Source organism: Mus musculus, chromosome 6 (genome assembly GCF_000001635.26).
Source record: "Mus musculus strain C57BL/6J chromosome 6, GRCm38.p6 C57BL/6J".
NCBI classification, from domain to species: Eukaryota; Metazoa; Chordata; class Mammalia; order Rodentia; family Muridae; genus Mus; species Mus musculus.
The window spans coordinates 58,842,694-58,856,284 of record NC_000072.6 but is presented as its reverse complement, the minus strand read 5'-3'; the positions used below and the strand labels follow the sequence as shown (position 1 = coordinate 58,856,284).

The 13,591-nt window shown below is 42.2% G+C and overlaps 1 protein-coding gene across 15 annotated transcripts in view; it reads right to left on the bottom strand.

Moving 5' to 3' along the window:
* Positions 1–13,591, bottom strand: part of Herc3 (hect domain and RLD 3) — an 88,944-nt gene that overhangs the window by 64,114 nt on the left and 11,239 nt on the right. For all 15 annotated transcript variants that reach the window (XR_377496.3, XR_001785176.2, XR_001785177.2 and 12 more), the window contains 3 exons: positions 12,427–12,681; positions 1,253–1,412; positions 471–547 (listed from right to left, as the gene is read on the bottom strand). Coding sequence is in view for 8 of the 15 variants with exons in the window: in XM_006506696.3 (XP_006506759.1) it covers positions 471–547; positions 1,253–1,412; positions 12,427–12,652 (463 nt within the window). In the remaining 7 variants the exon portion in view is untranslated. The remainder of the gene's footprint in view (positions 1–470; positions 548–1,252; positions 1,413–12,426; positions 12,682–13,591) is intronic.

Sequence of the window (13,591 nt, the reverse complement as noted above, 5' to 3'; positions counted from 1 at the left end):
TACGAACTAAGCAAGGTAACCTTATTTCTGAGCACACTAAACCAGGAGACTTGGATCTGTTTCAGGAGCTGCAGCTGCAATCGCAGACTGCTCTGGGATGGAGGCCTGAGCAGTCTCAGTAGCAAGAACAGTATGCCTGTGCACTGACTTACGCTTCCCTAACTCTTGATTTTACATTTATTTGGAACCCTCATAGCAGAATGGAGCTTGAGAAGAGATTGTAGCTTTTAAAATTAAAGTCCTGCAAATATTTTATATTCTCCAAAACACCTGGGCACAGTCCTGGCCTTTGTTTCTGTTTTCCGTAAGAGCCGAAACAGCAACGCACATCTCCAAGAAAGGATGCGATACACAGAGGTTGAGGGATAAACGTCACTGTTGTTAAAGCTTTCAAGTTAGATAACACAGGACTGCAGGGGAGTAATGCTTTTAAAATTAACATAGCATTAGCATATATTTATATAAATTACCAGCTGCCAGAGCCAAGCAGTGCCAGTTGCCACAGGAAACTTGTAATATGGTCTGCTGGTTCAGTTTCTGGATTAGCCTAAGACAGAAAGGGGTTCTCTTAAATTTGCATTCACACAGAAACACAATTATCAGAAACATTCTCGACTATACAGATTGATAAAAAGTATTATCTTGTCTAAAAGAGCTCTTTAAAAAAATCAAGCATGTAATCCTGTCTGTTAAAAATTCTACTAGAGTTTTCATTAGGCTGACTCTTAAGAGCTTACTGTTTAAAATAAACAACAATTCTCCCACCCTTGGACCCATTTCTAAAATCCTACCACCTGCCACCTCAACTTCAGAAAGTAATTATTGTAGCATACAAAAATCTTTGGGATCTCCAAATGATGGACAGTTTACATGAATGTTAAGGAGCAGACTGTGGCTGACAGTGCCCAGGAACCTACATAGGCCAAATGAGACCCTGCCTCAAAAAAAAAAAAAAAGTAATTTAAAACTTCTTAATCATCAGATCAAGGTAAATAAGTATAAGATATAAAAGGGGCACCTTTTTTAGTCAACACATTTACCAGTTGCTGGAAACTCAGCCAGTAACTAGTCCACCAGAACAAATTCAGTTCTGGACCAACTCATATGTTTATTAACTTGAGACAGACATTTCTAAAAATAATCATTTTCTGGGTAACACAACGTGTTGTTACTAGGCATATCTATAGCATAAAGGAAATGACAACATGAAGAAACCTATCCAAATCAAGAAGCCTTTGGGTAACATTCTCACCTGGGCACAGCCACGGAATCCTCAGTAGTCATGAGGCCCAGTTGGCCATCACTTCCTGCACCCCAAGAAAACAGCTGACCCCGGTCACTGAGAGCCAGACTGTGTGACTCGCCACATGCCACGTGTATGATATGCTGATCAGCTAATGCTCCAATTTGTTCTGAAAGAGATCAAAATAAAGGAAGAAAATATACAGCCTGGAAACAAAAAAAGTTGCCCCCCTTGTGTTAGCCACTTTCTTTGCATGCCAAATACCTAGCCAGGAAGGGAGGAACATTTATTTCACCACACAACTAAAAGGGCACATACATTGTGGTGAAAGGAGTGTTCCGCACATCTGACACTTGGGAAGAGAGTCTGGAATGTTAGCATTCTACTGGCTTTTTCCCTTACCCATATTCATTGGGTCTTTAAGACCCCAGCCTAAAGGATGGTGTCACCCACAATTAGGGCAGGTCTTCCATCCTCAGTTCAACCTCAAAACACCCCCCAAAATACTCCAAGATATCTCCTAGGTGATCCTAGACCCAGTCGTGACAATGAAGGTGAACCACAGCAACCATCACCCAAGGAAATTTTATTTTGTAAGGAGAACCATGAAACCTGTAGGTTTGCAGAGATATTAAACTTTGGGGACTCATCAGTACATATGTGACATTTTCGTTCCTATATAAGATTTTGGTCATACATATTCTCATTACGTGCATTTAGCATTCCTCCCTCTTCGCTGATGTCTTCCTTCGATTTTCATGTCTTTTTTTTTTTTTTTTTTTTGAAACTGAGATTCCATATATGAGAGAGAAAACCCAAGCTCAAGCTACTCATCTAAGTTGTTTGGCATATGTCACTTAACATGAGACTCGACAGGTGCATTTTCTTCTACATAGCTCCATACATACATATATGTACGGAACAAAAGAAGCAACACTGAAAGCTCTTATAGCATCTGACATCAAATTATGCTGTTGAATCAGTAACAAAGAAAACAGACATGTATAGGCATGTAGAATACAAGACCCAGAAATAAACCACACAGGTACAATCATTTGAGTTTTCAATAAAGATGCTGAAAGCATAGAGTGAGGAAGAGTTTTGTTTGTTTGTTTGTTTGTTTGTTTGTTTGTTTTTTAACAAGTAGCCCTACCTTATGCCCTGTTTTAAAAAATCAGCTTAATCTAAGTATAGTAATACATTCCTATAGTCCCAGCTCTTAGGAAATAGACAAATCGGGAGTTCAAGGTTATTTTCTGCTGTATAATGAGTTCAAGGACCAGCCTGGGCTGCATGTGACCCTGACTCATTTAAAAAAAGAAAAAGAAAGAAAGAAAGGAAGGAAGGAAGGAAAGAAAAGAAAGGAAAAGAGAAGAGAAGAAAAGAAAAACTAAAAGTTAGTTCACAGATCTTCATGTAAGATCCATAATTGTGAATCTACTGCAGGTTAACATAAGCCAGGAGATATTTTATGCTGTAAGCATGGGCAGTGACTTTCAGGTTAGGAGTGAAGTTCCTCAGGAAATGATAAGAATTGGCAAGTAGGATTGCATCTAAGTGGAAGGGTTTCTGTTGGACAAAGCAAACCATTAGCAGCAAAGGCTCATCCCCAGAACAAAGGAACCCCTTTACCATGTGTTCATCTGGTAGAGGATTAATCACCAACATATGTAACAAATTTTGAAACTTAAATGCCAGAAGAATAAATAATGCAGCTAATAGATGAGTAAATAAATAGTGTAGTTTATAAGTGGGTGAATGAATTAACAGTCCTTTCTCAAAGACATATTTCAAGTGGACAATGAATAAAAACGTTTCATCTTTAGTCATCAGGAAAGGGCACACCACTTCTACATTGAGACCATTCCAACCAGGTCAGAATGGCTAGCACTGAGAGAACAATAAACATGATAGAGAGGCTGGCAAGGACATTTAGATACTGTTAGTAGGAATGTAAATTAGTACAGCAACTGAGGACATTTCTCAAAAAGCTAAAAAGTGTCCACACTATCCAGCTGTACCACTTTGGATGTGTATCTGAAAAAGACAAGGGTAGCATGCACTAGAGATAACCTACATGGCTATACTAATCCAAATACTATTCACAATGGCCAGGTCACAGTGTATCATATACATATTGACATGTGTGCACTCAAAACACACCATAACCAACCAATAATCCAACAAATAAGTAATATAATTGAGAGCCACAGCACCAAAGTAGATCAAGCAAAAGAATGTAAAATTAAGTCAAAGAAGAGACTCACTTATTGAGGAAGGAAACAAATGAATGTCAATGCCACGATTGCATGGTGCACCTGCTTACCATCCCAGTAATAAAGACAGACTTAGTAGAAGAAAGTTCAGGGACAGCTGAATGATCTCTCAAGAGAGGGTTGGCAGAGGGGAGAACAAGGCAGAAGTGAAGCCTATAGTGAAGCCTTAAAGGAACAAATCACTGCAATTCCCTAGGAAGAAAAAGAAATGCAGAAAGCCACAGGATATGTATTCAATGAAAAATAGCTGAAAACTTGCCTAGAGAAATAAGTACATCACAACTCAAATTAAACTCAGTCAAAGACAAAAAACAAACAAAAAAAAAACCCCAAAAAACAAAAAACAAAACCCTTCTAAAAACAATAAGAAAATAATTCAAGCCACAGAAAACAGAATAAGAGTCTAGAAGGACAGAAGAAAGTCGGATGACATACTCAGATTTATACAATAGCCAAAGTACAGGTCAAACTAAGCATCCAACGATAGGTGAGTAGATAATGGAAATTTAATATTTATACTACTAATAAAATATTATTCAGCCATTAGAAAGGATGGAATTCTGTGGTATGGGGCAATCTGGATGATCTCCGAAGACATTATGTTAGGGGACCAAATCAGACACAAAATGATCACCATTGCAGGGTCTCACCTAAATGTGGAAGTTATGAAAGTTGATTTCACAGAAATAGAGCAGAACCATGGTGACAGGAGACAGTGAATGGGCTCAGGAGGATAAGGGGGGTACAGAGAGAAAGGTTAACTGCAGAAGGGTGAAGCTGGATAGAGGAAATGAATGCCATGCAGGCTGCTTGGGAAGAAAAGTTATCAATGGTCTTAGCCAACACTGAACCCTTTACTGTAGAATACCAACATACCAGGTGAGATGTGCCCACTGGTGTAACAGCGGCATGAGTGTTTAAACAACCGCATTCTACATCACACCTGAGGCCTGTTCCACAGAAGGGAATCCATATCCGGCACTAGAGACATGGTCAAAACACATGGGGTTAGGGAAGCCATGGGCCCTCGGCCAGAATCTATAGATGACGCTTTGCTTTCCTGTTGTCAGACTGCCTTCTAAATATTGATGTTTATGTCCATAGATTTGGGTGCTCTGATCTGGCTCAGAGAAGCTTCTCACTGTGGTAGGGAGCCGTTAGTGCAAACAATACTAATTGTTCAAAATGCTGAGGATAGCAGAGTGTGGGTGCTCAGCCGTAGAGGAGACATCTCTGTGACGTGTCTCTACACACTTATTTACTGATAAGCATGAGGGTGCATCCCGGAAGAGAGGACAGGAAGAATGTAAGAGCTAGAGGTGTACATGACATGAATATCGACCCCATGAACTCAAAGCAGCCGTGGTTACACACATAAAATCACTCGAGTTAAAAAGTCTAGCATAGAGCAGGGAAAGGATCCTGAACCTGACTAAGGAGCTTGTAGCTGATAGCTGCTGTGAGAGAGAAAGTCACTGAACAGATATTTCCTGAGTAACTAGATATTGTTGGAACACAACAAATTTAGTCCAGCCCTACTCTTTGGAAGCTTATAGACCAGTTGGGGATGGAATTTATACCTGTAAAGGTTATCTAAAGCAGTTCATCATGTACTACATGATAAGTCCCTCAACAATCAAAATAAGCTGCCCCATGGTGACACAGGTCTAAGACAGGCCACTCTAGGTGCTAATCTCTGATCTTTAGCAATCATCACAGCTATGGGACACATGTACCCTCAGCAGCTCTGAGCAGTGTCTTTTGGTCAATGGACTGGAAATGTTCCATACCTTCAGAGAGTCAACATACCTCTTATTTCTGAATTTTTGTGTGGCAGTAATGGCAATTTTGATTTCTTTATTTCATTAATTTATTTCATTTATTTCTTTCTTTATCTCATTTATTGTAGAGGGCAAGAAGTCCTTGTGCATGTGGATAAACATGAGGGAACCAGGAAAAGTTAAACACACATGTGTGCACATCCAAGTGCATGGACTTTGTTTAAAAAGCATGTAGCTGCCAACAGTTGTCTAATGATCTTATCAATGAAACAAAAACTCTCTCTCGATACCTTTAACAAATACCTTGTGTTGTGTTTAGCATTTTAGCTAGTAGGTTAAAAAATGCAAACTTCCTTGTGGCCAAGCTTATATCCTCTTTGGTTCTTCCATGAGCAGAAAGTAAATATAAACAAGAAAAACAACTTGAGAATAAAACCCTATCAGGAAGACCTATTCAACGTGAGGCGTTTGTGTTGGGGCTGGAGAACGGCTCAGTGGTTTAAGAACACTGGCTGGTTTTGCAGATGACCCAGGTTCCTTCCCAGCACCCACAAGGTAGCTCACAACCACCTGTAACTCCAGTTCCAGGGGATCTGATGCATTCCTATGACCTTGCACACCAGATATGTAAGTGGTACACAAACATACAGGCAAGCACTTAACTCACACACATAAAATAAAAATAAATCGTATGAGGACAAACATCCTAGAACTATGAAATCCCAACTGCCAGCCCAAACTCAACTCTTTTGTCCTTTGCATATACTTCAGACAATAATACTGACCTACTTTAGAGCCAGCCTGAGGATTAATGTGCTTTAAAAAGCTAATCATAGCATAGATGATGACAGCTTATAACAGGTATAAGCACTCTTTAAAATGACAAGGAACCAGAGCCTCTTGTTTTCAATGAAAGCCACTGGGTTAATTTTCTAAAATAATGCTAATTACAAAACACCAATACTCCTCACATAACAATGGATGCTAGTTAACAAGTATAGCTTTTCAAGAATACTCAACTGTCTTTAAACAAATTGGAACAACATCACAGGTAGAAAGTAGTAACTTTTGATCAATCCCATCAACCGGTGGTCTACACACCACCCAGCATGAGCACTGGGGTTGGTGACTGCTGTCATTCCCATCAGGGAGGGTTATTTATGCAGCTTCCCAGCCACCTGCCATTCAAATGGGGACACAATGGGAGCCTAACCAGTGCAGTGTTGAACCGAGACGTTTCCTATGGTGACTTCTGCCTCTGACACCAATGTCACACACTTCAATAACATGGAGTCAGTAAAGGATCCCTCCTGTCTCCTTTCAGCTCAGCCAGCATGCTTTCCACCAAGAACTGTCACATCCTTCTGATGCCAAGAGCAACCAGATACCCGAGCTGAGGGGCTAACTTCCAGCAGCAGCAGCAGCCGCCTCAGCTCTGGGAATTGAGGCTTTTAGATGTTCTTTATAAACCTCATTCATCAAACAGTAGAGCTACTCCATTCAGTGATGGCATTATGGGAGTGCTTAAATGGAATACAGAGTGTATGAATTGACTTAAATTATCTACAAGAAAAGGAGAAACTAACCATGAGGAAGTGCAAAGAAAGAACGCTAGCTATGAATCAAACAGGGCGTTAGAGACTTGTTATAAACTGTCACCCTTCGGGTTCTCTACAAAAGGTTTCCAGGGATGTCTTTGCAGAAATGGGAAGTCTAACAGAGTTAAATTCAATTAAACTTGCTGCACCTACCACAGTTCCTGCCTATTCAAAACAGGAAGAAAGGCTAGCAGGTATTTATACAAGTTCAGACATCCCTAATAACACAAGGATTAGCTTACATCAAAAATCTCAACACTGCAAATCAGTGTGTATGAAGGAAGAGGGGGTGTGAGATGCTGATAACGGGATATAAGCAACAGACGGGCAATAAATGGACAGACAACAGTTTCTACAGAGCTCACTAAAAGGATGTCCATCCATGTTTACTTATTTTTCAGGGACAAATTAAGTTGCCTATAAAAATATTGTATTATGAAATTATGAACAGACAAGAACATAAAGGAATTAGTAATAATCCTACCATCATCTAATCAGCAGAACTACCACGATGGAGGAGTGAGGGTGGGTTTATATGAGAATGTAAGATGGAGAAAGGAAAGAAAAGGCGGAATACTGAAGAGGCAGAGCCCAGGAAAGCTGGACCCTGGGTGTGGATGAGGTTTAATAAGTTGTTAGGTAAAAGCTTCTGGCTGTCCCAAGCCTCAGTGTCCTTAGCCTGTTTGCAAACAGATGTCACACACACACACACACACACACACACACACACCTAAACAATAAACCTCCTCTCTTTAGACAGTTATGCAGACAGCCATAGCCAAGACTTTCAATAATCAGCCTATTCTTGAAATAAACCCGTCTTGCAGCTTGAATGTTGGCTCAAAGGTTAACAGCATGTATTCCTTTTGCAGCAGAGCTGAGTTAGGTTCCCAACCAATAATAACAATAATAATAATAATAACAATAATAATAATACCATCAATAATTACCAACTAGAACTTCAGCTCTAAGGATCTAATGTCTCCTTCCAGCCTCAGTGGATAACTGCACTCATGTGCACATATCCCTATATATATACAACACACACACATACACACACACACACACACACAAACTAGTAATGATTCTTGAAAAAGAAATCATCCCTCCTTGTCACACACAGGGATTGGGGTGCATTCCTAATCCGAGAGGTTGAAAATGGCAGTCTGAGGAAAACATGCAGCCCCAAGGGCATCTACAGTCACACATATTCTCATGGAGAAAAAAAAAATTGGGTATCTTTATCAAAAAGTCAAGTCCATGTGTCATACCAGTTTGACAAAGCAAATAAACAACCTGACAGCTAGCTAGTCAGACTGGAGGCATACTGCCAAACCGAAAACCTCCGTCCTGAGACCGCCCAACTCTCCTCCTCCGCAGGTCTGACTCACAGTTCCTTGGGTCACTGGATTTTCAAGACATAAAGTTGTTAAGGCAAAGCGGTGAGTCCTCCATGGCTGCACTAGTCATTGGCATCCACAGTGCTGTAGGCAACATGAGTGTAATGACTGCAGACACAGACAACAGTCCAGTCTCACATTCCCTGCAGCCAGGGAAGGGCGTATTAACGATTTCCACACCTAAGACTTTAAGAGCCCACAGAACTACTCCAACTCTTCTCCTCATGACCTCAACGCCTTGTGGTACATCATCACATACTCATTTCTAAGGTAGCTTCATATTCCAAAGACAATTGGTGTGTATGATATGAGCTGAGATCTCAACCTGGCCTTCACAAAACAGCCTCTTAGCAAAGGGATTTCATGCAGTTTCCTGTCCAGTGCCACTTGAAGGACCATTGTGATGCCTCGGAAGCAAGGTCTCTCCAGTAGAGCCCGTCTGCCCTGTTTCCCTTCCTTCTCTTCCCACGGTACAGAAGACTGCACCCCTGTACTGTGTGTTCTGTCTAGTGACTTCTACCCAGAGGCCCCTGCTGCCCTTCTCTGGCTAGTAGCTCTCCGGTAAGGATTCCCAGCAAGCACACGGAGCATGAAAGCTCAGTTTCTTTCTTCCAATCATTAAAAAGAAATCCAATGGTAGCCAGATTTAGAACCCTATGAAAAAGTTAAAGCATTAGAGGGAGGCGCCCACCTACACATCTCTCCATTCAGAGGCACTATTCAATAGTTGCTGTGAAGTTAATAATTAACATACTAGCTTAAAGTAGAACAGAAATATCTGGACTCTCTTCATTTCCCTAGGAGTCTGGCTTATCACAAAGTTATACCCCAGGTAGGACCAGCTGCCCTTGCTGACTCCAAAGACCTTCTTGGTGCTGCTCTCTGGTTTTCTGCAATCACCCAAGCCTGGCTGTGCTGGCAGGTGTTGGCCTAACCCTGGGTACAAGCAAACAAAGAGTTGCTCTACACTGCCCACATACTTCCAGAGGCCCAAGGGTTCCCACTAGCTCACAGAACTGTGCCCCAAGGTTCTCCAGAGACATGTGAGACTGTACTCGCACCCACTCGCACGCATTACAGTGCCTTTGAATGATGGCTGCCATTATTGTGCCACCAAGTTTGTTCCTTTTCCTATTTGCTGCCACTCTAGGCTTTAAGGCAAAGACATGGAGTGAGATGTGTGCCCCCATGCCTCTGAGTGAAGCTACCTGCCAGACGCAGGGCTGTGAAAGATGATGAGGGTGGTTCAACGCTATAATCCAGCCCTTGGAAGATAGAGACAGGAGATCAGTTGTTTAAGGTCATGTGTGGTTTCACATAAAGTTCAAGTCTAGCCTGGGCTACAAGAGAATATGTGTTAAAAACAAACCCTCCCCACACACACACACACCCCACAAAAAACCCCAATCTACAATACCAGAACAAGAAGTCTTAAAAGAAAAAATGGATCTGATGCTCAGAAAGAATCCTGTCTAGGACTACATTTATTTCTTGGTGTTAAAAAGACCAGACCAGTTCTCAGACTCTCAGCTCAGACACCTAGCCTTGTAATTTCAGAGAAAGGTCAAAGTTTCCCATCTGCAAGAGAGATTCATCCCGTTGGAGTCAGGGCCTGGAGATACTGCATTAGACAATAGCACAGAATGGATGTGAGGGTCAGACAGGGCTGAGCAATACCTGTACTATGTTCCATGTCTTGAAATCCTCCACTAAGTTGTATTATGAATTCCAGATATGTGCCAAAAGCATATGAATGTACACACACCCAAGTGCGCGCGCGCGCGCGCGCGCGCACACACACACACACACACACACACACACACATATTTAAAAAAAAAGCAACCGGAGTAAGGTGAGTCCAAGCCACCAATTACTGTCTGAACATCAACATTCCCTATGAAAGGCAGGCTGTGAGCTGCCACACCACTCTGTAGGCACTTGTCAATAGACAATGCCTCTCACCTGAAGAAACAGGATGTGACTGAGCTTAATATGACTCAGTGAGTTGTAAGAGAAGACAGAAAACGATGCTAGGTTTTAACGTTTTCCACTGAGACATCCACCAATCAAGAGCAGAAATTTCTTGCTATAATAGACTAAGATAATATGACTTACTTATTAATTATTGACACTTTTCATTGATAGTATTTTACTGCACAAAACAAATACTGAATGTGCTGCTTATTCAATGCACTGTATAAAAGGACATTGGTGGATAGGTGAGCCTACAAACCCATCCCCACAAATCCCAAAAATCAGGGCATCATGTTAGGAAATTTGTAATTACATCCACATGAACACACCTAGTGGGCCCTGTCCAAGTGGGAACTCGGTGGCAGACAATGAAGAAGAGGAAACCCTCTAAGAACACTCATACCCTTCATGATTTAGGGCAGAGAACACAGTTTCACCTTGCCCAGGCTGACCTGCAATTGCTTTATAGGTGAGTGCAGCCTTGAAGTCTGGGGCCTCTTGCCTCTACCTCTCAATTGCAAGACTACAAGCATTCGCCATTAAACCCCACATAAATTCTGTCTAAAACCAATCCTGTAATCTGTTATTTTCAAATGTTCAACATGAAGTCTCGATTGCAAATTAAGACTGACATTTGGGCAGAGCCCAGAACAGCAGGGCAACACAGGGGCCTAGGTACATGCCACAGGGTAAGGTAAATGAGAAGGAAACATTATGAATCAGGTCACATGATACATGAACACAGATGGGTGCTCCTGACCCTGCAGGCCCACAGAGGCTGACGTTAACAAAACACTAGCCCTGGCCTTTTCTTTTAAAAGAAAATTGTGTGCATTCATGTTTGACTGCGTGAGTATATGCCATGTGTGTGCCTGGTGAACACAGGGACCAGAAAAGGGCACTGGATCCTCTCGAGCTGGAGTTACAGGAGGTTCTAAGCCATCAGACCTGGGTGCTAGAAAAAGCAGCGATTGTCAACCACTTCACCATCTCCCCAGCCCTGGTGACCGCTCTTTTGCGAAGCTTCCATGTCTAGACTCGATCTGGACTGAGTGAAGGAGCAACAAAAAGCAAAGAAACTGACTCCCAAGCATGCTAGGTTAGGAACTGCGAGCACAGTCAAGGAGGCTGCAGCACGACCACTCTGAGGTCAAATTTAGGCTCTATAATGATAAAGTGAGGAGAAAAAGATGTAGACTATCAGGAATTAAAATGTACAAAGGCTGTCAGAAGTCAGTGAAAAGCATGGATATAAGAACCCTGATGAGTTCTTGTCTTTCCGATTAGCCTTTCCTTCCCCTACTTCTACCAGTCTCAGCACAGCACTAGTGCACCTGTTCATCCACACCCCTGGGGACACTCAGTACTCGGCAACACACACACACACACACAAGCACCTGCCACCCACACCCTGGGGCACAGTCAGTATTAGTGCTCGTGCTCTCTCTCTTCCTCTCTCTTCTCTCTCTCTCTCTCTCTCTCTCTCTCTCTCTCTCTCTCTCTCTCTCACCACACACACACACACACACACACACACACACAAGCACCTGCCACCCACATCCTGGGGTGCTGATCAGTACTAGGCACGCACACACACACACACACACACACACACGGATATGTTCATGCGTCAAAAGTCTACTCATCCTTTTTGCTCTGCCCACCTCACCTCTCCATTCCACCCCAGTGTATCTGTCACAAGTCTGCACCCAAACATCCATGTGGGGAACTTGCCACAAGAATCACAGGTTTGCCTCATCACAGCATCCTCATCTCTGCTCACGATGTCCCACACAGCGTGCTCAGCACCAAATGCTTTGCAAAAGCATGTTGCAGAAATAAAAGAATACAGAAGAAATCAGGGAGGAAACTTGATATGGATCACGTGAGGATTCCTTGTTTAAAACCCTCATGTCTTAGCTTTCAATTACTAGGGAAAACCACCTCTCAATCCTGCTTTGCACGTTGTATAATAAGATTAAAAGAAGAAAGGCTATTTTCCCATTACATAGCTTAAATTAGACACAGTTCAATGGGGAATACTGCACTACTTAAAGAAGCCAGAGCTTCCCTGAAGAAAGAGGATTGGTAAGAAATGAGCTGCAACCAATTGTCTTAGCAGTATATGACGAGCAAGACAGGGGTGGCACTTACCTGGCTTGTTACCTTCCCTCTCATGGCCAAGCTGCCCCTTGGTGTTTACTCCACACGTGTAAACCTCCCCGTCCTCCAGCAGGAACACGGAGTGGTTTCCTCCGCACGCCACTTCCTTGATGCTTCTGTCCGATACAAAGCGGCACACCTGGGGCTCAGCCACGATTCCTTGCAGGTTGGAGCTGATGCCTGGTTGGCCCAGAGACCAATACCCCCAACATAACATTGTTCTTATCCTTCAGGGTCTCATATAGCCTAGAAAATCATTTTGTTTAAAAAAAAAAGGGGGGGGGGGTTAAGAAAAAATTATTTAAAAACATCAGAAGAAATCAAGTAACAAATGCAACCAATTAAAACGACCCTCCCCTGTGAGCCAAGGATGTGGGAACTGAATGAAACCTCGAAACAAAATCCATTACTTTTGGGTTAGTTAAAAATGGCCCTCACCTAATAATCACCACGCCTTGCATCTTAAAATAAAACATGTTAATATTGTCCAAAGTAGTTCCATAAGTTAGAAAGATGCTGTTTTGTGTTTTAGAAGCACTGAAAAGGCAATTTTAAATAAATCAGCTTCAAATCACTGAGTGAACCCAGTCGTGCTTCCTACCTGGAAGTGGGGCCCTCTACAGAAACAATCTCTATAACCATCTAGGCCTGCTTCCTCTGACATGGCTACTTGTCTACCAGAACTGATAGTTCTCCTTTCTACTCTTCAAACTTAACTTTGTAACCCCCTTCACTAGAAATCATAGGCTTCTTCCAGACAGCAGGGTTATCAACTTTGGCCAACTGACTCCTGCTGACAAGATACATAAGCTTTTAAAAATATGTTCCCACAGCAGGATGCTTTTCCAAACAAATGAAAACAAAATCTCCCTCTCCCAGTTCATACACACCAAAGTGACCAGATTAGGATGGAGTCCTTCTATAAGAGCACAAAATGGCGGGGCTGCTCTGGAAAATGGTGGGCAGTTCTTCAAAAGTTCTGTAGCTCTTGCTATCACTACAGCTGGGAATATTAAGCAGGTGATTCCCCACTGAAGAAAACATCTAGTGAGCCTCGACATCCTTACAATAAGTACCTTACCACTCTGGGGAAAATCAGAACTTTGGTGGAAGAGGCCTTGGAGGGAGGGGGAAATTCTACAAACAAAACAACAAA